The sequence below is a fragment of the Phallusia mammillata genome, chromosome 8, assembly GCF_965637545.1.
Source record: "Phallusia mammillata chromosome 8, kaPhaMamm4.hap1.1, whole genome shotgun sequence".
In the NCBI taxonomy this organism is placed as follows: Eukaryota; Metazoa; Chordata; class Ascidiacea; order Phlebobranchia; family Ascidiidae; genus Phallusia; species Phallusia mammillata.
In genome coordinates, this window is record NC_137259.1 from 14,726,150 (window position 1) to 14,751,997 (window position 25,848).

General features: G+C 34.9%; 2 protein-coding genes across 2 annotated transcripts; one reads left to right on the forward strand and one right to left on the reverse strand.

The window, feature by feature from the left end:
* Positions 1–225: 225 nt before the first annotated feature.
* LOC145205009 (negative elongation factor E-like) lies at positions 226–4,927 on the reverse strand. Its single transcript, XM_080077631.1, has 8 exons — positions 4,790–4,927; positions 4,504–4,605; positions 3,922–4,119; positions 3,592–3,690; positions 2,692–2,815; positions 1,890–1,995; positions 1,515–1,672; positions 226–1,195 (listed from the first exon to the last, which is right to left on the reverse strand). Exons 1-8 carry the CDS (start codon positions 4,859–4,861, stop codon positions 1,110–1,112), a joined length of 945 nt encoding a protein of 314 aa, XP_079933757.1. The 5' UTR covers positions 4,862–4,927; the 3' UTR covers positions 226–1,109.
* A 784-nt stretch (positions 4,928–5,711) lies between these two features.
* LOC145205006 (uncharacterized) lies at positions 5,712–25,768 on the forward strand. The gene is made up of 18 exons (XM_080077628.1): positions 5,712–5,902; positions 6,153–6,234; positions 7,171–7,304; positions 8,074–8,192; positions 8,802–9,037; positions 11,430–11,536; positions 12,667–12,742; positions 13,041–13,131; positions 13,859–13,981; positions 14,499–14,625; positions 15,622–15,863; positions 17,900–17,988; positions 18,841–18,984; positions 19,435–19,545; positions 20,579–20,799; positions 22,093–22,294; positions 23,042–23,758; positions 24,491–25,768. The coding sequence occupies exons 1-18, from the start codon at positions 5,774–5,776 to the stop codon at positions 24,859–24,861; spliced, it is 3,321 nt and encodes a 1,106-aa protein (XP_079933754.1). The 5' UTR covers positions 5,712–5,773; the 3' UTR covers positions 24,862–25,768.
* The last annotated feature ends 80 nt before the right edge of the window (positions 25,769–25,848 follow it).

The following is a 25,848-nucleotide window of genomic DNA, read 5'->3' on the forward strand; positions in this document are numbered from 1 at the left end:
GTGACTTCAATTTAGTTCAACCTATCGGGAACCACTGGGATGGAGCAATGCCGCCTAAGTTTCTTGACACAAGCGACCGAGATAGCATTGAACCACTCGGCCAACTTGGCGACTTCAAATTGGTGTAGGACTGTAGGCTACCCATCAGGGCCGCGACCTTCAGTTTTGGAAACTCTGAGAAGAACAGCTACCTAAAGTTCCGAAAAACCTTTTCTTGATTTTGAATTTAGCTGTAGTCTATTTAGTAGCAATTTCATTATAGAAACAAAACATTAGAAAATGCTTGTGGGCAAATATCGTGTCAAAAACAGGATATAAGAGGGTGGTAGAGTAAAAGAAAACAGAGAAGCCCCGTTATGCAACAGGTTTAACGGGTTAAAAGGGCAAACCCGAAATGAGTGCGGCACCAAACAACCGCAACAATTGGACTGGGGGAAAGACATATGCCAGGAATTTTACACCAACATCTGACAAACCATGTTGACCTGTATCTTATTTGCATACTAGCATTACCAACCCAGATATTTTTTCTTCAAATGTGAAGCGATTGAGCATAAAACAAATTCGAGTTAGAACTTTATTAAATCGAAATAAAAAAGGTGTTCGTGACAACAGATAACGTTTTTTGAGTTGAATTTATTTCGCTAGTAGAAACAATTTTAGCTAAGTATCCAAATTTAATTGAAATTATGTGCTGCTTAGATTGCTTTTTCAAGATTCCTTTCAGTCTAACCTTAGACTAGCTGTGTACATTTCGTGGTTTTACGAAAAAATGTCCAAATAAAACACATTAATCAGTGTAATACCTGATATATTGCAATTTATTCGAGCAAATAGGACTTTATCCAATTCGAACTTTACCATTTATATGACCCCAGGTCTAACGCATTCTTTTCCAGCAGTGTCTAACTGTCTACGGTGGGTTCGAATTTCTTCAACACCCGATTTAAGTCGATGGACTGAATTCATACGACAAAATACAGCCTCAGTTTTCAGGCAGTGTTTATGCAGTCAATCACAGGAGGCTTTTGCAGCTCCGCGTTTTTGTAATCTTCGGCGTTTCAACACATCATGACGCCATGGGTGTTGAATTACGTCATACCTTGACGTCATGTATCGAAGTTGATGTCGTCATCGTCGTACGTAACCAGGGATCTTGAGTCCTGCCCGGCGGACCCTTTGTCACCACGATCAGCTGAGTTTAATATGGTTACTTAGTCAATAATACAGTACAAAATAAAGCCTATGCAAGAGATGTAGTTTTAGGCGTGCATTATTTTGTATCAGCAGCAAATAAGGTACGAGGCTCAGGCAACATATTCGCACAGTTGGTTATTTTACAGTCAACAAAAATTAACTTTCCAATCCTACACTCGTTTTAAGCCAATTTTTTTGCCAAAAGGCACGTCACAGGAAAAATAAAACATACAAGGCTCCAACACAAATACTAAACCATAGTATTTCTGTTTTTCTAACAAGCAGAGTTTGCTTAAAAATTTAAACCAAGTTCTTACCCAGGCCAGACCACACAGCACTTGTAACCACAGAACCCAACATTGGCTGACGGCGTGCTAATGAGACTTTTAATCTGCAGTCATCTACCAAAGTGTCATCCATTTCTTTGATAGCCTCATCTGCTGATTCGAAAGTGTCAAAGGTCACAAAACCAGAGCTGTATTAAATGAAAAGCAAAAACATTATTAGCATGACTTCTTTATGTTACCAAACAAAAGTATAGTAGGTTTTTACCAAGTTTATGGCTATTTGTCTACACAAAAATACTGGTTGGGTCCAAAATTATCACAATGTTTACACTATTTTTTAGGCTCACAGTTTATTTGAGTAAATTCAAAGCAAGATACATTTTAGACATGAAACACACTTTTTACCTTTTGGCCTGTTCAATTTTTATGTCCACGATGTTTCCGAATTTGGTAAAGTTTTCTCTCACCATTTTTTCACTCACAACATACCCATAAACATAAACAGTGTTTCCTAAAGAAAAAAAGTTACTTTAGATCAGGGTGTGCAACAGGTGGACCATGGGCCACAATCCGGCCCGCCAAGCTATTTAGTGTGGCCCTCACCAACACACTGATTCAGAGAAAAACTGCAGATCTTCTTTAGCAAAATTTTCCACTAATTTTTGTTAAATCTCCTAACTTGCTGTACTATTCTATATGTAACAACGATAAGCTAAATCAGCGTTTCCTAACTGGTGCGCTATACGACAGTTTGCTAGTAACGAATGTGTCATAAAACCCTTTTCTAGTAAACAATTTTTTTTGTGAAAAAAACAATTTCGGCGAAACAAAAAGAAAATATAATGTACCATTGATGCTTTGGAAGAATTTCAAATTTGTTGTGTACATAAAAAAATTACGGGCCTCGCTTGACGTATCCAAAATTGGTTATATGGCCCATTGACAAAAAATGTTGCACCCCCTGCTTTAGACAGACAGCACAAGGGTAAACTACTCCACACACAAAATTATTAAAAAAAGTATTTCAACTAATTGCAGGTAAATCTTGGCAAACAGGAGTTGCTGTTGAACAGAACTAACTGTAATTCATTAGGTATTTTTTCACCAAAATATTAACATTTCCCTTGAAAACTTACAATGTGTCTTATAACACACTTTAATAAGAACAAACTGAAAATATGTTTTGTGCAATAAATGTTAATAATACCTCGTTTAGCTTGTTTCTTTTCAAAACGACGATCTCGACGTTGGAATTTTTTGTTTAAAGGCTTATTATCATCTGTTGTCTTTATATTTCCTTTAGATTGAGCTTCATCGCTGGTGTGGTCAGACTACAAAAAAGTTTTAAATTTAACACAATCAGTCCGAATTACTTTGCTTGGTGAAAGTAAACATTTAGTCACGATTTTACTACTGCAATCACTAAGTTGGAAAAAGCAGTAGGTCATTAGAATGTTTTCAAAAAGTGTCAAAAACAGGAGCACATCAGTAATGGAGCTTTACCTCTATTGTGTGGTATTAAGAACAAATATTTTGTTTGTGTATCATGTGTTTTTTGATACATTTGCTTTTTTGATTTTACACTATGAAGCAAATTTTTTTTCTCTTGTGTTATTCGATTTATGGCACATTATTGGCATTCAGTTCCTTTGCCTGTAGAGCTACATTATTTGCATTGGAGCAAGTAAAAGGGTGATCACTGTAACTGCTTGTTTAGATTTTATCGTTTAAATACAGTTTACGCAACCCAAAACAGTGCACAGTATTTTTGGTTTTAGTGGTGAGCTGTTATTGCAGGGTGCAGATCATTTTGCTAAAGAAGAGAATTAGGCACAAGGTGTCGATTAAGGTTAAACATTGCCCTCTGAAAGCTTTTTTAGCCAAATACCTAAAATAATTTCTAAACAGTATTGTAAGTTGTATAGGAGTAACTAATCTTCTAGGTGTGCATGATTCATTCTCTTAAAAAATACCAACTCGCATTCACATTTTTATAGCTAAATATTTTCATTTCAGCAGTAGGTGTATATAATCTTATTATTTGCATTAGGAAGGGGACATGTGAGATAACAACAACTGTGTACTATACTTAAAATAATAACGATACCTTTTCTGCTTCATGCTTGTAATCTGCTGTTTCATCTTCCGTGCTATTGCTGTCAGTGCCAACAGACCCAAACATAGCCTTTCTTCTAGGAGCAGAATCCTGTAACACAACAGAAATTTGTTTCATTGAAAAAAATCTAACACATCAAATTAGGCAAAAAAGAATTAACTTCAACAATTAAGGTACATCAATGAAGATGATATCAACTGGTCAGTCTCAAACATGTAAAAATTAGCATCTTATGAATTAAGCAAAAAGAGACATATCTGGATTATTCACAGATGTTTAGTAAAACAAGTATCAATTATCGCATAACAACATAAATCTTACCACAATTTTTCGTTTCAAGTTGGATGATCTTTTGAAGCAAGTCTTTTTCTCAACCTTTACCTCAATGGCACCAGACTTCAGTAACTTCTTTGCAGCTTCTGTATTGGCTGCTGCATTAACAGATGTAATTTTTTTGACATTGTAGTTGGGACCTCCAGAGGAAAATTCAGGTGTTCTGGTGATTGGAGTTATGTTGGCCTGCAGATCATAAACAGTTTTTTAGACTTTCTCACCAGGTCACACAACATCAGCCACAGAACCAAAAACAACAATATGATGACACAGTCTGGTTATTCATTTATTGGTTTGTTGTATAACAATCTATTTAATATTAAGGGTATCATGAATACTAAACAATAGCCGGCCATTTGTTGAGAAAATTGTATGGTTAATTGCATAATCTGGGTTATTGCAAAGTTTTTTTGAACAAAACATGATAAATTGATCCATGCCAAAATGGTTGTGAAATGAAACATGTCCTGTTAATACATGATCCGGATTATCACATTACAAAACTTGGCAGACTGGATAAAAGTTTCACTAGATTTTTGTGTGTGTTGTTCGATATTAACAAATTAACACCTGTATCATGGCTTTCTTCTGTTTTGCATTTGGAGGTCCATTTTCTGAAACAGCAGTTTGCTCCTGCTTTCGTTTAAGTGTCAGCTGTTTGAGTTCCCTTTTCTGGAAGAAAGAAACAGCTTAAATATTACATTGAGAAAACATCAAACATTTTAATTTATACAAAGAAAAATTATCAGTTATATTTACATTACAGTAACTATTTGATGAATAAAATGCAACTAGCACGTCTGATTTTTGAGGTTAGAAGATTATGAAATGTGCATGCAGTGTAAAAATAAATTACCAAATCTCTTAACGTTTGAAACTGTTTTTTCAAAAACTGTTCTTCTTCTGTAAGTTTAGAAGAAAACACCATTTTGGATTAAATGTTAAGGAAAAGGTAGATTTCTGTTTAACATCTAGTAAAATACATGTTGGAAAAAAGTAAAAATGTTTCATTAAACTTGTGCAATGTGTACATCGTGAAAAAAAAAACGAATTGGGCCATTGGGCATAAAAGCCACGTCCACATAGGAACGTTAATAAATGTGAAAAATCACGAATTGGGCATTAAAGCCACGTCAACATAAGAATAACATTGCAACTTTTTGGATCACGTGGACAATTGGAACGGCACGTGATATTTGAAGAAGACATAAACTCGTCATCGCGACGAAAACAGCGTCAGGCGTAATTCGGTCAATAAAAAGTCACCCTTTACTAGTTTCGCTGCCAAAGACCGCAATAATTGCGTAGCACAGCAATTTTTTTTAAATGACAACGGAAATCGATAGAAAAAACTCAGCAAAACTGTAAAAAATATTGATTAAAAATGTTGCTGTGTTCGCAATCGAATTCGCTCGATTATCGCACTTCGAAGTGAACTCAGCTCTGTTACGTCACATCACATCACATCACATGACTAGCCACGTGATCTTGTTTTGATATTTTTTCTCGGAACGACATCAGCACACAAAAGAGAACAAGATTGGTTTCAACCTTCGGGGCCAGTTATGAACAGCCCCACAGCAACGATTTTGCTATTTTGTGTTGAAGATGTAATGATTTAGAACCGGGTTGCGACATAGTTCTGTTTTGTGTGTCCCGGTGTGGGACTGTCCATCCATAACTAGTTAAGGTAGCGAAGATGTTCATTGAGCAGCAGTTTGCATTTATAAGTTGAACGGCCTTGTAGCAAATATGTATGACGTGAAGTTGACTGTTTATTCGTAATTGTTGCACTTCTTTTTGTAGATATTGTTATAACTGCCAATTAAGACCTATTAAAATGCAAAGAAGACAGCCACAGAAAAAGCAGCCAGTTTCAAAAAACTATGTTCTTGTTGTTGACTTCAATGGCGAACCAGATATTTTTCAACTTTCTTATGACACATCATGGCGTGATGTAGCTGCCTTGGTAAATTTTAATTCATTTTTTATATTGTTTGGTCTTTACTTAACTGTCTGTTTTGCATATGATTGCCAAAGTGTCAGCATTCAATATAAACTAACCACTCACAATGTCTGTTTAGACAAAAATAAAGCTTCAATTTTTTATTGTGGTGAACAAATTTATTAAGTTGTGTACAGCTTCTAATAATGAAACAAATTAACGCAGATTTTTTGCGTACAGTTTGTTGTTTTATCAATACTTCTATTTTTTGCAGTTACAAGTCAAATACGAGTGTGATGATCTAAAATTTACATATTCTGATGATGATGATGACAAAGTTGGTCTCTGCACGGAAGGTAAAATTTTAAACTTTTGTTTGCTACAAGGAAGTCTCCTTTTCTCTACTTTTTGTCACAATAAATGACTTAAAGTGCCTGTTTTTGTTTTTTTCTTCTCCTATTGTTTAAGTTTTAAATCAGTGCTCTTCAACCTTTTTTGGTTTGGTGAACTCTTAAAGTTGTTGTGATGAACTCATGCACCCTGTTTACTTAAATGGTAAACTGAGGTAAAAAGCGACATGAAAGATGGGGTGGGCTGTTTGGTCTCGACGTACATTAACAGGCAGACGCATTTTTGATCAAAAACTTTTGACGTAAGTCAATCCGAAACGTAAATCCGTCAACCGCACTGAAAGTGTTAGACATCAACATTTTAAAAAAAATACAGAGGTTCATTAATACATCAGTTGAAACCTACATCTTTTTTCGAATATCCTGAAAGGCAAATATTAATGGTTCATTAAAAGTTTGTGATGCACCCTTGTATACCTTTTCGTACTGGTGCACCCCATGCATATTTTGATGCACCCTAGGGTGCACCATGCTCACCGGTTGAAGAGCACTGTTTTAAATTATGAATATTTCATTCTCAAACACTAATTTTAAAGATAATTGAATAATAAAAGCTTTAGTTGAGTTAAACTATAGTACGCCAGGCCTATTCAAGGTTTTATTTGAAATCCTTGATCGCTGGTCTGCATAGAGTCATAGATGGTTCAGGGCTGATCCTGGTATTGAATTTGTGGTAATTGTAGTTGTTAATAAATTAATTACATTAAACCCTGGTTAATCCCGACCCATTTGAACAAAAAAATTGTCAGAATTGGGCAAAGATCCGGATTAACAAATGTCGATTAGTTCGAGTTTTACCATATTACAATCATTTGTACCTCAATTTTTGTCAAAGATCTGGATTAACCGAATCCGATTTAATGAATGTTTTTTGTGAAACAGAGGATTTTGCAATTGCACTAAAGATGGCCAAAAAGAATGATGATGTACTTCATGTCCAGTTAAAAAGTCAGACTCAACCCCAAACTGTACCTGCTTCAGGTTCCAGTTCTTCTGCAGGTGTCAGTTATACAGAGGTTGGTTGTCATTCAGTAATTTCATCCTTTTTTGTGATTTCATACTTTAGTAACCTTTACTGTGTAGTAATGTTGTTAAGAAAAGGGGACATAATTTTGGAGAATAATGAATACAGGGAATACATTTTGTTTAATAGCAACTGTGATTTTCTAAGCTTGTTCTTTTTCTTTGCCAGAATGTACATTACATTAGAATACAGTTTTAGTTCATTATGCAATAAAACATTTTGTTGAATTATATATCTGAAATAGGTTGTTTGTTTTTTTGGTCAAATGTAAGTTGCATTGACAAGTTATATGCTTATAAGCTGTGTTTACATCCTAACCAAGTCAATAGAAATGCTGATCTATAATAACTTTGTAAGGGTATTGAAAAAACATATTTTAAACAACACAGCAAGGTCTGAAAAATGTTAGCATCAAGTGAGCTTTTAATTTGTAAATTCTGCTTTTCTGGAGCTGACACTCTGATGTCTCAGCTGTAGTTTCACCAACATTTTTGTGTGACTAATTAAAAACATCATATTGGCAAAATGAGTTGCAAAAACCCAACTGGGTATTTATTGCAAAGTTTAATGGCAACTAGGCTATAAAAAAATTTTTAGGCTTTGATTTGTTGAAATAGTTAAACCAGTTAATAATTAGCCTAGCATATGGTGCTGGAGAATATATTACTAACTGTGTGGGAAATGATCGCATTTAAGTCATGTGTTTGGGAACAAACAATTACGACTAACTCATGACTACTAATGACACATGCTTGTCACAGACGCCGAAATCTTCTATTGGTACTGGTCTTGCTTGGGCTTCAAAAGCTGTCAAACAAGCTGTACATGGATTTGGACAAAGCTTGGTTTCGGCAACGAACGACAATCACAGTTCAATCAAGTAGGTTTAAGTTGATTGTTTTCTATCACACAAAACTGCTGGTGTTTAAACTCCAATGAAACGAAATTATACTCAGAAAAAAGTGATTGTTTTGGCTAAAATGTTGGATAACTATGTTGAAATATATTTAAGTATTTTGAAAAAAAAAAATATTTGTGAATGTTTTGGATTCTAGCTGTTTTTCTTGTACATTTACTAACAGTACATGCATTCAGTTTTTGGTTAAACCTTAGATAATGTTTTATGTTTTGAAGTGTATGAACTGAATGAAAGTTAACTGGTTTAGCTGTATATATTTGTTTACCTATCATGATTAAGTTCAGTTTGTGGTGGAAACTAAAGTATGTTAAAGTTGTCCTTTTGCCATTTTGTGTTTATGAGGGTGCCTAAACAACCAAGAAACCCCAAATCAGATTAGGCCATTGAACAGTACCAAAACGAAAATGGCAAGTAAAAAATTCAAAGAAAAATTAAAATTATTTTTTTACTATAACAACATTTTGGAGGTTTTGTTTATCACAAGGATGCTGTTCTGTGATAAAGAAATCTACATTGATTTTTAAACCGTAAAATACCTCAAATTGTAAATTCTCCTAAAAATATTTTTAGCATGGATGAAATGGAGACCATGAAAGAAAGCGAAACTAGTGAACAAATGGTTACATCTCCGGAACGCATTTACAACAACACACCTCGCTCCTCCTTAGACCCACAAAATCAGCAACACAGCAACATCGAAGAAATGGATACTAGGGCCAATGATGAGATGATGGCAAGCTCTGCCAGACTAACAAGAACACCAGTGAATGTTACTGATGAAATAGAAGTTCCTACCAGCCTAGAAGGTAAGCTTTTGTTTAAAATTTACATTTTAACATTGATCAGGCTGGTATGTGGTTTTATGTGTTGCAATATATATGCACAGTGGTGTGTAGAATGTACGACTGCAAATTTTGTCTTGTTTGAATTTTATATTCTTTTTTTTTAAGACAAGTTTTTTCACCTAAAATGTCGTTTGGATTTTGATTGTGTTCACTTCAATAATGTTTGTCCATTATTAGGCACATATATGAAACTTTCATAAACAATACTGGTCGTGACACCTTTATTATAGTTTCCCTTCACTTAACACATATATATTGCTTTTTTATGTTTTATTTTTTCTGCCTACTGCATTTTTTTTCCATCACACATACATCATATATCAGTTGTAAGTAGGCCAAATGATGTATATGTACAACCATTAAATATAGCATAGAATATATAAAGTGCAAATATATAGGAAAGCCCACTTTCTGGTTAACTGCTTTGGGATAATTTTCCTCCATAATATTGCTTGGTGGTTATATTTGGATTTAATAAAAATAACATTTCTAAACTGCGTTGGTTATCATCTCTAAATGAAATATTTAATGTCTAAATCATTTAAAATGCTTTGAAAAGTATTTAAGAATCACTGATAATGACAACAGAGATTGTCGAAACGTCTGAACAATGTATTCTATATACACCAGTACCTTGGCAGCAATGTTTATGATCACATTATTATGGGTCCCCTTCCCTGAAGGGGACACATATTGTTTTTGTCCGTATTTTTTTTTTCTTTTTTTCTTTTTTCTTTTTTCTTTTTTCTTTTTTCTGTCTAACGCTGGTTTGTAACGCTCGTTTGGTCAAGAAAGAGTGCTTCAAATTTATTCAAATTTGGACATATGTTAGATATTAATCCAAACTTGGTCCACGTGAAGTTTGACCCCAAATTACCCAGCGGTTCACCCACAGGCCCCCGAAACGTAAAATTTTTAACGCTGGTCTGTAACGCTCGTTTAGTGAAGAAAGCGTACTTCAAATTTATTGAAATTTGGACATATGTTAGATATTAATTCAAACTTGGTCAACCAGAAGTTTGACCCCAAATTACCCAGCGGTTCACCCACAGGCCCCCGAAACGTAAAATTTTTAACGCTGGTTTGTAACGGTCGTTTAGTAAAGAAAGAGTGCTTCAAATTTATTCAAATTTGGACATATGTTAGATATTAATCTGAACTTGATCCACCTGAAGTTTGACCCCGAATGACCCAGCGACACACCCACAGACCCCCGAAACGTAAATGTGTCTAACGCTCGTTTGGTCAAGAAAGACACTGTAGGCAGAAGTCCCAAGAGAGTACGTTTACGAATAATAGGGCAGAGCGGGAGGGCTCAGCTTGACGTCGGACAGACGTTTTACGAGACGTCGTTTCGGTGATTAGAAATCAGCTGTTTTGCACAGCAATGCATGTCGTTTTATTAAGTTATCACTCACATTTTCAGTTTTGGCAAAGGTTTCACACATATGACGCGATTTAAACCTAATAAGCGTGCTTCGGTTTCGTATAATGTCAAGCAAAACTTTGTTAAACAAACTAAATATGAAAAAATAAACTTGACTTTTTTGCAAGATAAAAGTTTTTTTTAAATGCTCGTTGTTAGGTTGGCCGCTGCATGACCACGGGTTCATTAAGGTCAATTAGTAGGTATTACTAACACAGTTCAGAACTTTCTTTCGCCATAACGTAGCGTTTTTTGTTTTTTTTTGAATCAAATACTCAAGGCATGTATAAATTAGGTCAAACGGTGTTGTTGAACACCAAGGACGGCGTGCTATTGAAAACGGTGTCAAAAGGTCAAACAGTCGTTTGGTGTGTGCACCCTAAAGGTTACTACAGGTCAATGGTACTCGTTTTGCGAAACAAAGTTAAATGAAAAACTCGTTTTGCGAAACAAAGTTAAATGAAAAGTTATGTATACACTTGCAGCAAATCGTATTTTAATTGTCTGTAACACAACTGTTACAGCTTTCTAGAAAAAAATTGTGTTTAAAACCCGACCTTGGACGACAATATCTGGGTCAAAGCAAGAGATTAAATTGAAAGTATTTGTTTCGTTCTTTTTTAATGCTTTTGTAATTATACGACAATAATAGTGCAAAAAAATACAACACAATTTTTCATTGTTGGGTTAACGCTTTCTAAAAATTTGTTCTTAAGAATTTAAAAATCACCGCAACATTTGTTTACCGTAAATCCGCACAAACACGCGTGTGGGGACCCATTAGTTTTTGTTTACAAAAACAATCATATGTGTAGATCAAATGATGTGTATAGTAAATTGGTAAATATCGTATAGAATATATAAAATGGAAGTATATCAGAAAGCCACCATTCTAGTTTAAGAATTATTTTCACAAATTATTTTTAGATGAAGTGTCAGTTAAGATGCCATACACTGGTGAAAGTTCATCATGTGAAGAAGGAACAAGTGCAGAAAAGGTTGATCCCCTTGATATGCGACAAACAATTCAACAGGTACATATTGATTTTTGACATAGAAATTGTTGGCGAAGTTTCCATCAGTAAAAAATCAATTTCAGGAATTTTATATACTAAGAGGACAGAGCATAATGATAAAATTCCCAGCATTTTCAAAGCTTTTTAAATTAAGCTGTAGTAGTTATGTTTTGCAAAATGTAAAACTAAAAGTTTGATGTAAAACTGAAAGGAGGTCAAGGACTCATCATTAACAAACTTTGGTTCAACGAAGCATCAATATTTTTATTCTTTGCGTAATGTGGCTCTTTTTTTAGCGTAATGTGGCTCATGAGGGAAGTTTTACGGCCCGCTGCGTTTTTAGAACTTTGCAAATAAAAAATAATATCATCTGACAAGTGTGCAACAAACTAAAATTAATGAAACATTAACCCACATCCTAATATCCTTGTTAAAATTTTAAATTCATTCATTATAATCAGGGTTGCCATCGACTTGAAACCAAAAATAAGGACAATCGAAAAATCCAATTTTCATACGAAACGAAACAAACGTTTTTGAACAAATCTTTGCATTTATACGAACCATGCCATATCACATGTCATATTTTTTTGCCCAGGAACAATCTGTTCCAGCAACTCCTTGTTCATAGAAAATACTTCGTGCATCTCACAACAGCTCAGGTCTAGGTTTACTTTTACTTGTAGCAGGTATTTGACTAGTATTTGTTGAAAATAAGACAAAATAAGGACTCGAGTCAAAAATAAGGACATTTCTTAGAAATAAGGACAATGAACTTTTTTAAGACATTGCCCTTCAAAATAAGGACAAATCTTAGAAATAAGGATGGTATGGCAACCCTGATTATAATACATTATTATTAAGATGAAATATGCACATTAGTTCATCAAAGCATTGAACTTCTGAGTCCATTCAGTTCTTTGTGTATTTGTTTGTCATATTTTTACCAAATACACAGAACTTTTGTTGTTTACTCGGGTGGAATGTTACTTGGCTGATATATAGGTATGTATGTTGGTGCTGGGGCCTGCAACTTAAGGTTGTTCAGAGATTGCTGCTTTAAGATGTAGCTTTTTGACATTTTAACAAACAAAATCGTCCACATTTTATTTGAACAGAACATTTACCTTTTTTTCTCTTTTTTATAGGAAGTGCGCTTTGCCATTAATCAAGAAATGTCAGCTTTGCGTGAAGAAATACAGTCAAATCTACTGCCACAGTTAAGTAAGTAAAATAGATTATATACTTTTCCTTCAATATCCTTACTTTAGAACACTATATACGGATCTGTTAACAAGTTTAATGGAGAAAACAATTGCCCAAATAGAAGTAAAAATCGGCATGCTTTATTTTTCAAACATTTCGGCAAGTGCTTATGCTATCATCAGTGATACAGTTAAAACGCTTGAATAATAAAGCATAAGTATAAAAAAGACTGCAAACAGTAAAAGCAAATCAGTAATAAAGTAAAGAAAAGCCTAATTTTTGCCAAATTGAAACTAATGCTTTGTTCTTGTTCAAGGAAACGTCACAGAACCTGCTGCAGCTCAATCGTCAGATGACTCGATGTCAAAACCAGTTCGCTCCCCCAAGTCAATCAAACGTGAAATAAGGTGAAATTTTAAATCTAAAAATCTAGCATGGCAATGGCTTGGCTTTTCTAGCCTTTACATTGTTGTGTTCTGAAAAGGAAGTATTAAATTCTCTGCTGGTATGTTGGAATTGATCTATGTGCTTTATGCCTTGCTTGTCAGGTGGTTTGGTAAAAAGGTCAAGACAATGAAGCAAAATATATCATTTAACAAACTGACATGTTCCTGTATTTAATATTGGAACATTCAAGTACCATTATACCGACAGCTTTTTACCTAATTGAGTTGCCTAATGTTTTTTGCCAACAATTGTTCATGATATTTATATGAGTATTAGAAATAGACCTCTTTTTTCATTTTATGACATGGTGTATTGCAGTATCTTATGCCAATTGACTTGTTATTTCTATGTGGTAATGACATCACATGCCAATATTTTTCTGAGTAATAGTGGTTTGTGCCAACTGATATCAATAGTAAACATTAAGTAGACAGATTTATGTGTGTAGGATGAATTTTAAGACTATTAAATGATAACTAAAAGCAAGCAATGTAACAGTTTAATTTAGTACTTTAATATAAACATAAAAAAACTATTGGCGTGCCATGTAAAATCACCTCAAATGCTAACCTGGGCACACATGCCAAGAATTGCTGAGCCCTGTGGGATTGCCTTTACAGCATTCTTAAGCATATATAGGGTTTCTGAAAGTTATTCACACATTTCTGATATTTTTTAAAAATTTAGGCAACTGAAGAAAGAGATGAGCGAAGCAAAATTGCAGAAGAGACAGAGAAAAAAGCGTCACGACAAAACATCCAGCGATGAAGTGTCAGCTCCACAAAGCTCAAAGGAAATGCGACAAGCAAGGTAAATGTTTTACCACAAAAACAACCAACGTTTACACATTGTTACCATGGCCAGGGACGTTTCAGTTAATTATTGACTTTCATGAAACATTGTTTAAACATTTGTTCTCCATATCATATACATACACTATTCCTTTTCATTGTTTTAACTCGTTGTTTCACATTTAATTTTAAAAGGATTGTTGTGTTTTACATTTACACACATAAAGAATATATAAAATAAATAGCACATTTTTCTTTAATCCTAGTTACCTCATTGTGTTTCCATTTTTAAATATATAATTTGCTGTTGTTTTATGAACATTTCTGTGTTACTGTGCCGTTTTTGTTTGTTGTATTATTCCTAATTATACAAATTAATAATAAAGATGTATTTAGATAAATGTATGCATGCATAACATATCATGCTAGACAAATTTCACATATACTTCGTTTTATTTATATATTTGCAAACAATTGTTTGTGTCTTTATGCTATAATAATTCTGAATTCACAATTTAAACTACTTTTTGTTGTAGAAAATTTGCTGCCAGCTTTATATGTGAAAACCTGTTAGACGGAAGTTCAGTTGGGACTGGACAGACATTCACAAAGTATTGGGTTTTGAAAAATGAAGGAACAAGGTCATGGGATCATAAAATTAAGGTAGAAGCTTTGACATTTTTCGCACCAAAATAAAAGATAAAACAACTACACCAGCTACATAATAACAAAATACATTTTAAAGGCTTGCATGTTTGATGGGTACTTTTTTTAACAGAACTATGGAGTGTAACCCGTTTACTTACAAATTTTGAACAAATTTTATAAGGTTACGTTGTAGAAACTATTAAAAATGACTGAGTCTTTTAAAAACTATAAATGTCATTAGGTTATAGACCCTAACGAAAAACAACACTATGTACAAAAACAAAATCATATTTTTCATCCCACTTTGCTTGTCAACAGCTTCCATTAAGCCACTTTATATACCACAGAAACCACAGGTTTTCCATTAGCATTGTTATTTACATATTTTTAAACCGGGCTTAATCAATCTACCAATATTTTAACAAAATACTTTGTGTAAAAATAACAAAATACTTGCATATTTGAACAAAAAATACTTTGTTGTATAAAACAAACAAGTTTTTAAAATAACACATACAGTATTTATTTGAGTATTTTTTGATAGTTTGTTTGCTCTGTGAAAAAAGAGTTGTTTTATTTTTACTAGGGATTGACAGGGCTTGGCCAAAACACACATAAAGATGTCAAGCGATAAAACTATTCATGTTCAGTTGAGCAATAACGGTGTTGCTAGTTTGAACCATTTGACCATTTATAAACAGATTGCTTTTCTTTTTTTTATCTCACACCAGTTTCTACCTTCTTCGTCACTAACTTTCTAAGTAAAAAAGTCAAATAAAAATTGTTTGATTTAAACAGCGTCACATAAAAACAAAAAGCTTAATAGTGGGATTGTGTCAGCCTATCGCAGTCAGACATTGCCTTACACCAAGGGCAAAACAAACAAACAAAATGAGTTATTTGTGTTTTTATGGAATCAGCAAGCCATAAAACTGTGTAAAACTGTGCACAAATTAACCCTCAACAAACAATTAGTTTTTCATTTAGCTGAATTATGATGTTTTTTTCTAGCTTGAGCTGTTAAAAGAGACTCCCAGTTCAGACGGATCTCCAGTTGACGCAAGCATCTGCAGTGAGGCATTCTCCCACCCTTCGAACAAACAGTGGGGACCAGAAAGGCAACAGGTCTCACTCCCCACTGTCAATAGTCGTGAAACAACTGTGATTGCTGTACGACATGTTGCTCCCCATCACGAGTGCAGTTACACATCGTCATGGCGTTTACATCGCAAAGGACAGCCATTTGGCCCAAGGTATTGCAAAGTTTTTTATTTTGAATTATGGGTTCCCAGAAGAGGACACTCTCTTGTCCATTTTCTGCTTTTTTATCTAATGCTGGGTTGTTCCAAGCATTTGGGCAAGAAAAAGTGCTTCAAATGTATTCAAATTCACACACATTTTAGCAAAGTTTGACTCCAGTTGACACAGCGGTTCACATTGTTAAGTTTTTTAAATGTTTTTTTTTAATTTAACTTTTAGTTGGATTTACTCATTATGGATCCCCTTCCGTGTTAAAATGTTTTTGTTTTTTTCTTTTGTTTTCTTTTTTTTTCTTTCATTTTTCTTCTCCCCAAAGTTTGTCCAACTCGTTTTTCCATCAAATCCTTGATGGATTTGGATGAAATTTACACAGATGGTAGATGTAGTTATGTAGATGTGCATCCCACTTTGTTTTTGTTGATAACCCCAGTATTTACCCCGCTAGCCCCCTAAAATGGGTATTTTTCCCCCGAAGTTTGTCCGACTCGTTTTTCCATCAAATGTTTGATGGATTTGGCTGAAATTTACACAGATGGTAGATGTAGTTATGCAGATGTGCATCCCACTTTGCTTTTGTTGATAACCCCAGTATTTACCCCGCTAGCCCCCTAAAATGGGTATTTTTCCCCCGAAGTTTGTCCGACTCGTTTTTCCATCAAATGTTTGATGGATTTGGCTGAAATTTACACAGATGGTAGATGTAGTTATGTAGATGTGCATCCCACTTTGTTTTTGTTGATAACCCCAGCATTTACCCCGCTAGCCCCCTAAAATGGGTATTTTACCCCGAAGTTTGTCCGACTCGTTTTTCTATCAAATGTTTGACGGATTCAGCTGAAATTTACACAGGTGGTAGATGTGGTTATGTAGATGTGCATCCCACTTTGTTTTTGTTGATAACCCCAGTATTTACCCCACTAGCCCCCTAAAAAAAATTTCCCCCGAAGTTTGTCTGACTCGTTTTGCCATCAAATGCTTGATGGATGTGGCTGAAACTTATACAGATGGTAGATATAGTTATGTAGATGTGCATCCCACTTTGTTTGTCCGGATAGCCCTAGTATTTACCCCGCTAGCCCCCTAAAAGGGGAGAGTTTGTAAACAATGTCAGAATTGGCTAAAATTTGGATAGCTTGTAAAGTATGCCAATTATCGTTATTGCGCCATTGCAGTTCGGGGGTTGTTAACAGCCCTATGACGTCAGAAACATTAATGGTTGTTGCTCAAAACACCTCTAGTGGTTGAAATCTTAAACGTTGGCAGATTGGATTGAAATTTTGCAGTACTATTGATTGAGTCATTGTGGTTTCCTACTTTTAAGTTTGTGTGTGTTGAACCTCAATTAGTTATCCTACTTACTCATTGTTATCTCTTGAAATGCATTCTCTACAGCTTTGCATGTGTGGGGACCCATGAGTTTTTGCTTGCAGAAACAACCAAGGTTATAAAAGACGATGGCTAATATGGGACCCAATATAAATAAGTGTAGGAAATATATTAATGTTTCAAAATATGCTATAGTGTATGTGCAAGGGCAATATGTGCTAAGCCACCCTTCTAGTTTTTTATTGTTGAATCAAATGTTGTGCACAATTCAAAATTCACAAAAGTATTGGTTATAAAACTTAAAAAATGTTAAATTACATAGCAATGTAAAAACAGATCAATATATGGTGTATGTCACCTGTATTTAGTAGGTTTGTGTACATAACAAACTAACGAGGGCATGTTTTTTCTGTTGTTTGCCAAGGGTGTATATTAAATAAATTTAACAACTTGCTTTATTCATAGGGACAAATGGCTGCATTGTGACAAAATTTGAAATACACATTAACAAATGATTGACGTTTTTGAAGGTTGTATCAAAATATCTTTGTCCTTTCAACACTCTGTGACAACTAGTTCTATGCAAATACTTGTTTATGGGGTTGTGCCCTTATAAAGGTTGGGTAAACAGAATAGGCATTTTTATGACTGTGCAAAAACAGGTATGAAACTGAATCATTAAAAACTGTTTTGTTTTTGACAGAATTTGGTGCAATGTGTCAGTGGTGAATCATGATCAAATGCCAGTGGTGGATTCACAGCCCTGCTTGACACTGTTAACCACTGATGACGGTATGTTTATGTGTAAATTAAATACTCATTTGTTGTCTAAAAGTATATTTACTTGTTATGCAAAAAGCAGAAAGCTAAATTCAGTTTTATTGTCATATCCAAACTGAAGAAACCTTATGAAAGCATGCACGGTCATATCAGTGCAGCTGGTGACAAGGTTAGCTGTATATGCTAATGTAAGTTTTCTAGTTAGTTGGGAATAACAAACAAACAAACAATTTTGTCAAAAACTTCTTATGCTTACATACACACAAATTTGACAAAAAGTCATGTTTGTTTTTGATAGGCATAATCGGGTTAGTTTTTTTTTTCTAAGTAAAAGCTAAACCAAGGGTGGGCAACCTTTGTTACTGTGGGGCCAAAAACAAAAGCCAAAATTAGCTCGCGGGCCGCACCTGTGTATAACACAAGGTGATTTTACTTCGTTGCTTACCAAATATGCTTAACTACAAGTAAAATTCGCATTTGATTCTAGCCACATATTGCCAGGTCGCAAAAAATAGCATCGGCGCAATAATCTGCTCAAAAATATATAATAGTTGGACTCGTTCTGGATGCTGCAAAATACTTTTTTTATTTAAGTCAACCCCTAAAGCATTTTAAACCAGGGTTGAATTTACTTTATTTTTGACATGGTTTGTAAATAGACACTTAAGTTCTGGGAATTGATTAAACACTGAATGATAAATGATCTTAGTATGGTTTAGCATCTACCATGTAGTATATTAGGAATTAATGGAAATTTTTTGAATTGTTAAGAGAAAAATTTGTCGGAAACAGTTGGGGACCACTGGTCTAATGTAAACAAAATTTTAACAAATTGACCTAATTATGGTTTTATTTCTATGACAGAGAAGTCATACATCTCTCATAAGGAAAGCTCAGAATGGATTCGTCCTCGCCACCCTTCTTCACAGTCTGAACATCATCAATCTTCACTACATGATGACGACATTTCAAACATGTTTTCATTTGAGATGACTGACATTGGCGAAAGTATGCAAATTTTATGGCATGCCAACCATCTATGTCTTGAACCCTAACCATTAACATCAAGCCATTTTCTATTTTTTTTGAGGGGGGGGTCTTATTCTTCATGAAGATATAAACACTGTTTTAAAATACATACATTTATACATTTTGGTTATAAAATGGCTTACCTTTAAAAAAAAAGTGCACACATAACCTTCAATTATCTAAAGTTATACAACAATTTGCCCCAGCTGTCACATTGGTTAATTCACCTACTGCTGTAACTTTTAAAATATTGTTAAAAGCATCACACTAGATTTTCTACTAGCCAACAAAAGCAAAAAAAAAAAATGTTTTGGACCATGATTATCATTGTCATTTTAGGCATTTTTTTGAAAATTGTTAGTTTTAAAAGTCATTAAATCAGCAAGTATACTTGATGACTTTGTTTGCATAAAATGTTAATTTTTTCAGACTTCCCCCAGCATTCACAACCTGCCATGAGCACATCATACAGTGAACCATGTAAATCACACCTTAGCTCGATTCCACAAAAAACTGACGAATCACAAGCAAGCAAGAAAGGTAGCTGTAACTGTCTCTTATATGTTGATCTCATTATGCCCTCAGTAACACTATTGACTGTTTGAAACATGTGTTTATCTTACAATCAGTAAATATTTAGTGACACTTGGACTTGAAAATTGCTGGAGTCCAAACTTGCTCACTTTCGGAGACGTACATCCCTAATTTTTGATTCGATGGATTTGGTTTTTGGTCACACATTTAACATAATGTCCCATCACATAAAAATTAAATAATATAAAGTTAAAAAAGGGGGATGATGATAAGTCTTCAGCTTTTTTAAAAGATTCTTAAAACACATTTTTGATGCAAACTTGTTAATAAAAATTTATTAGGATTGGCTGACCTGGCTGTTTTATCACAACAATAACCAAAAACGTTATGACAAAAAAAGTTTTAAACACTGTGTCCTATGACTAATGAGTTTTGTTAGACCCATAAACTTTACCAATAAATGGTGAAATTTAATGACCAATTATAAACACAATTACTAATGTATTGTTGTGTCATATAATATGAGCAACATACCAACAGCAGAGCATTGACATATGATGGCTGGTGCCTTGCAAAACTGAACAGTTATAGCAACATTTTAAGCGAAGCGTGCCAATTTACTTGTTATCTCCATGTGGTTATGACTTTGTATGCCAAAATTGTTGTGAGTAATAGTGTGTCATGCGAGCAGATGCCAATAGTAGAAAAGCAGACACATTTGAGCATGTAGGCTGTATTTTGAGACTATTGCTTGATGAAACACTAAAAACAAGTTCAAATTAATACTTCAAATATAAATGCAAGTTGTTTGGCATGACATGAAAAATCACCTAACAGGCCAACCTTAGCCCCTGATTTATGGTTTTGTTAAATTAAACTCTCTCAAAAGGTCGAATGTGGCCACAAAATGCTAGACATTCAGTGCATAGGTACAATGTATATCAGTGTGTAATGTAACAACAACACAAACATATGGTTTTAAACCAAATAGAACTATTACAACATTTTTTTATCCCTTTCTTTAATTTCTCACTTTCAGATGCTGAACCCACAGTAATGCTGACAACAGAAGCAGAAAATAAAGATGAAGTCGCGTTGGTAGAAGAACCAACAGTTGATGCAGAAGAACCAGCACCTGTGATTGAAGAAGAGCCTCCTACAGAAGATGTTGTGGTGGAAGAGGAAGAAAATGAAACAGCACCAAATGAAGAACAAGATGAGGAGTTTGAATCTCTCAAAGACCCAAGCCATTATGAGCAGGTTGGCAGAGTTCAGTCTAGAAACTTTGTCTGATAGTTTGTGTATCCTCTAATTTTCATGCGTGGGGGCAAACACATAAACTCTTTTTGTACAGTGAACAAGTAGGACATTGATGCCAGACATTAGTTTATGAACAGTACATTTTTTTGCTGTCCTAAGAACTCCTGTTGTGGGTTTGAATTCCACCACAGGCTAGATCAGGGGTGGGCAACCTGCAGTCTGCGGGCCAAATGCGGCCCTTGATTATAAGTTGTGCGGCCCACAGAGACGCTTGGATTTTAAATGTACTGGATTTGGCGCCACAGTAACAAAGATTCCCCACTCCTGGGCTAGATGTTACTAGTCTATGTCTTGCCATGTGAAAATGCTTGGTGACCTGTTGATTCGGTATAATACCTATAATGGGACCTGGCATACTGTTATTTAGGAATGTTAACGCACAAGAGTACAGCTTTAAAGAAAAATTCTTCACAAATTGAAAAAATTGAACCAGTCACTATTTTTTATATAGTGTAGGTCAGGGGTGTCAAACTCGTGGGGTTCGAGGGCCACATTGCGGTTTGAAAATTAAGCCGAGGGCCGCATGTGATTTTTAATCAAGTTTTATACCCTTAAACAACCTAATCACTACGACGGCCGCATTGCAGATCCTTATTTCACCAACAGCCGCCAATTATCTGCTGCTTTTTGATTTAAAATTACAGATGTAAAAAAATAGGTTTCATATATGCATATACCATCTACTGACGTCCCCAAAACCCAGATTAATTTCCAACTTGATGCAGAGATCGAGCTGCACAGTATGAAGATCAGTATTAACTGTTTATTACGTCATAATCTATATTGTGACCCATTTGGTGCCTGTTTTTTCGCATTGTTTGTACTCAATAGGCCTACAAAAGGTCTGTCGCATATGGCTACTAGGCTAGTAATACTCTTTTCAGTAACACAAAATCTGTTTAGAGCAGTTTGAAAATAAAAATTTTTGCCAAAGGAATTTTAATTACATATGTTTGCGGCCGCTCAAACTCGTTTCTGCATGTGGGCCGTACGGTTTGAGGAACGGATTAATTACTATCGTTTCTATTCATAACATATGAGACAAAATACTACAATTGTTGTTGAGTGTCCGCGGGCCGCGAGTTTGACAGGCCTGGTGTAGGTTAAAATAAATAACTTGCAACTTCATGAAAACACTAAACAAATCATTATTGTCACTATTTCCCATCTTTATGCTCTGTTTAACAAAATTTGGTGTACCATATTGTTCATCAACTGTTTGACAATTTTTAGATTGAAGTGCAAAATCCTGATGTGACTGAAGATCGTGATGAGGCTGAAGACAGATTGAGAGATGAACAATTTGATTCAACATCCTCATCTCAAACTGGTGGTGATGAATCTCATTCAAGTGAATGCATGAGCGATTTTGAAGTTATTCCACTTCCAGAATGCTTCGATACAACACGTCCGCTGTCCAGTTCAGAAAAAGATGGTATGTTCAATTTGTGTACCTACTAGGCAACATTGAAAATAACTTTTGAGCTAGAGTCTAGTACAGGGGTCGGCGACCACTGGTACACATTCCAATGTTGGCATGCAAGGTGATTTTTCTTGGCATGCCAACATGTTTGGATTGAAGTACTAATTTAACCTGTTACACTGCTTGTTTCAGTTTTTTTATCATTATGTTGTCTTAAAATCCAGCCTTACATGCACATAACACTCTTACCACATGGAAATAACAAGAAAATTGGGATTCACCACTTAAAACGTGGCTGACCCCTGGTCTAGTACATTTGATTCTATTTGATGAAGAAACTGAATATGCCCATAATTTGGAATTTTTTTACAAATAAATGGTTGATGATTGTGTGCCTATTGAAGTTTTTAGTCTGTTATTTTATGCAACTCTTGTCTCCATCACTTACAATGAGTCTCTTGGGAATTAAGCACTATATTGCACACAGTGGGTATGGTTGACTATGTCATAATTTTAGAAAATTGTTCATTTTTGAATGATTTAGACAGAATCAAAGCAACACATAAATGTGCACAACATATTCCTAAATTGTCGTTTAGTACAATTATAAAAATTGTCTTTATATCACAATCATTTAGATATCTAACCCAGTTTGATGACATGAACTTTTGAAATTTTTGAAATATTTTTTACACCAATACCTTACTTGTTGTTGCTAGTTGAAAGACGAAATATACAATTTTTTTGATATTTTTCCAGACAAATCCAATCCAACGTCACTAACAGAAGACAAGACAGAAAAACAGGAATCGCAAACAACTGAAATGATGGTCTTGAATGATGCAGAGCAGGTGGAACAAATAGTAGAGCAATCCATCGAAGCTAAACAGAATGAGGAAGAGGTGTTGCCTGTTACTGAAGTGATGGTCATTGACGAAGAAGAGCAAAGTTCTTCAAGCGAAGAAGCCCCTGAAGTTTTATCCAATTCTGTCAGTGTCTCAAATGCTCCAGATGCTTCCGAAGATATCAAAAAGGTTGACGAAATAGTGCAAGAGAAAATGGTAACAGATACAGATGAACGGAGCCTTACTAGTGAAACCCCATCTACATCCAAATCTTCTACCAACATCTCAGAGTCTATAACACAGCCCAAAGCAGTTCCACAATCAGTCTTGGACATTGACAACCCATGTGATGTCCAGGACTATTCTGAGGGTTATGAGATTCCTGAGCAAGCTCCTATTGATGCAGAACAGCCATGGATAAAACATCCCATTACTCTACCACAAGGTGTCCTAAATGCTGATGAGCCATGGGTACCGACAACAGCAGCAGGATCTATGTACCCCACTTTGCCTGTAGTTACCCCAACGTCCTCTGCTTCTGAAATGCCCCGAGAACCATCAGTACCAGCTGAAATACAGGAAGCACAAAATCTGGCAGTAGAAGACATGGCACCAACATCTGATATGGCAGGTAGATAAAATATTTCCATTTTTGTTGAATACATTTTGACATAATTTAAGCCAATACTGCACAAGGCTACAACATAAATTACAAAAGCTAGGATTTTATGCAAGAAAGTTTTATCCTAATTTTGACCTTTACAAATCCTGGTAAATTTATTCTGGGAATCTTTCCCTAGTCAGTTTAGTCTGTTGGGCTTTCAGTTGAGGATTGATTGTGTGTGCAAAGGAAACATTAGATTTTTCTATTTTTAATCCCTTTTATTGCTTTCTAGACACTGAAGATGCTTTTTAGCGAAATTAATTTGTTTTTACAACACTGTCAACACTGATTTTAGCCTGGAAATAAACATTTCCTGAACTTGTAATTTTGACCTTTAATAACAATCTGCAGTTCACTAGATTAAAGCATATTTTGTCCACTATTACTTAATGGCATCACTGCTGATGTAGTATTTGAAACTAGTTGCATTAATGTGCCATTAAGTTTAGCATAAGGAAAGGGCATACAGTAAACATTGGTTAATCTGGACCAATTTAGACCGAACAATTAGTCTGGGTTAGGTGAAGATCCAGATTAAGAGATGTTGACTAGGTAAAATCTTACCACATGACAAATCATTTGTTTCTCAATTTTTTTACAAATTAGGCCCAAATCAAGATACACCAAGTTTTACCGTATTTTTCATGAATTTGTTCCAAATGACTTTCAGTTTCAGAAAAAAAGTTATATTGTTTTTAGCGTCTCCTATGCCAGCCAATAACGAGGAAATTGACAACGCAGAAGAAGATGACAACCCACAAATTCTCTATCCACCCCAACTCGATGCTGACCCAAATGATGAAGAATTCACCCTGGCCCCACAAGCCCCAGCCACCCCTAATGCCCCACAGGATTCCCTAACCTATTACAACCCCTCTCCAATGGAAGTACTGATTGAAATGGGGTTTGAAGACCTCAATTTAAATCGAAACGTCTTATCAGAATGTGAGGGAGATATTAATAGAGCAGTGCAAGTACTTTTGTACAGGGAGGAGAGAAATGCTAGACCGCCACAGCAAAGGGTTCAGCAGCGCCAACAAAGACATAGAAATGGTGGATTTTTTGCTTGAGATTTAATGTGTTTTTCTCTGGAAACTGTGTCTATATTGACTTTGTTTTGAAGTACTGTGCTTCACAATTTCTGCATTTGGTAAACTTTCAGTTTTAGAGTTGAAATCTTTACTTGAATGCAGTGTCCAGTTATTGGTTGTTTGTCGTTAAACTGATTTTAGTTTTGCACTTTTTGTCACAAGCACTTCTCAGAATGCTACATGATTTTATCTTTTGTACAAGCATATGATCATGTACATTTGCTAATGCTGGTGTAAATAGATTTTGTTATTTGTGATTTTTCTTTCTTTGTAAGTCTACTAGAGATTTAAAGTTTATGACCCCTACAGCAAAAAATACTGTTTTTGTCAAAAAGGTAAGGTTATCATTTATCAACTAGTATTATAGAATACCATGAAAAATCATAGTAGTAATTTTATCTTTTGCTGTAAGTTTCATGTGTTTTTGTATGATATGGTTTTATTGTGAGGCCTGGTGCTCAATTAAAAGTCAATTAAGTGTTGGGTAAATGATTTAAAGTCCAGAAGTTGAATAGTGGCCTTCTATCTCATTTGCATGGGAACTAGTGCGTCTTTGTCACTTGTGTGTGAAGTTTGTTTGACTTTTTCTTCTTTGTACTTTTGCTTTGTGGTTTGTTGGTAGAACTGAAAAGTAGGGTCTTAGATGCTTTAATATGTATGTTTGGCATACATATAGTTCTTGATTGTGCTGGTTGACTTCATTATTAGGGACATATGGATGGGGAAATGTTTACCTATTTGGGTCAACTTGGATTCGACACAGTTTTTGTTGCATATGATTCGACACAGTTTTGTTGCATACCTTAATATACAAACAGGATGAAAATTGGTTTGAATTGAAATTTGTGCACTTTTGTGGCAATAAAATCTTGTACACTTGTAATAATGTCTTTGTAGCAGGGTTTTGCAGATTGAGTGATAAAACAGACTGTTTCAACCATCTTCCTAAAACAAACATTCACCAAA

Coding starts and splice junctions, on each gene's coding strand:
- LOC145205006 (XM_080077628.1), top strand. CDS start 5,774: ATGCAAAGAAGACAGCCACAGAAAAAGCAGCCAGTTTCAAAAAACTAT. Junction 6,235..7,170: donor AGTTGGTCTCTGCACGGAAG/GTAAAATTTTAA, acceptor TTTGTGAAACAG/AGGATTTTGCAATTGCACTA. Junction 7,305..8,073: donor CAGGTGTCAGTTATACAGAG/GTTGGTTGTCAT, acceptor TGCTTGTCACAG/ACGCCGAAATCTTCTATTGG.
- LOC145205009 (XM_080077631.1), bottom strand. CDS start 4,861: ATGGTGTTTTCTTCTAAACTTACAGAAGAAGAACAGTTTTTGAAAAAA. Junction 3,691..3,921: donor ACTTGAAACGAAAAATTGTG/GTAAGATTTATG, acceptor GTTGTGTTACAG/GATTCTGCTCCTAGAAGAAA. Junction 1,673..1,889: donor AAAATTGAACAGGCCAAAAG/GTAAAAAGTGTG, acceptor CATTTAATACAG/CTCTGGTTTTGTGACCTTTG.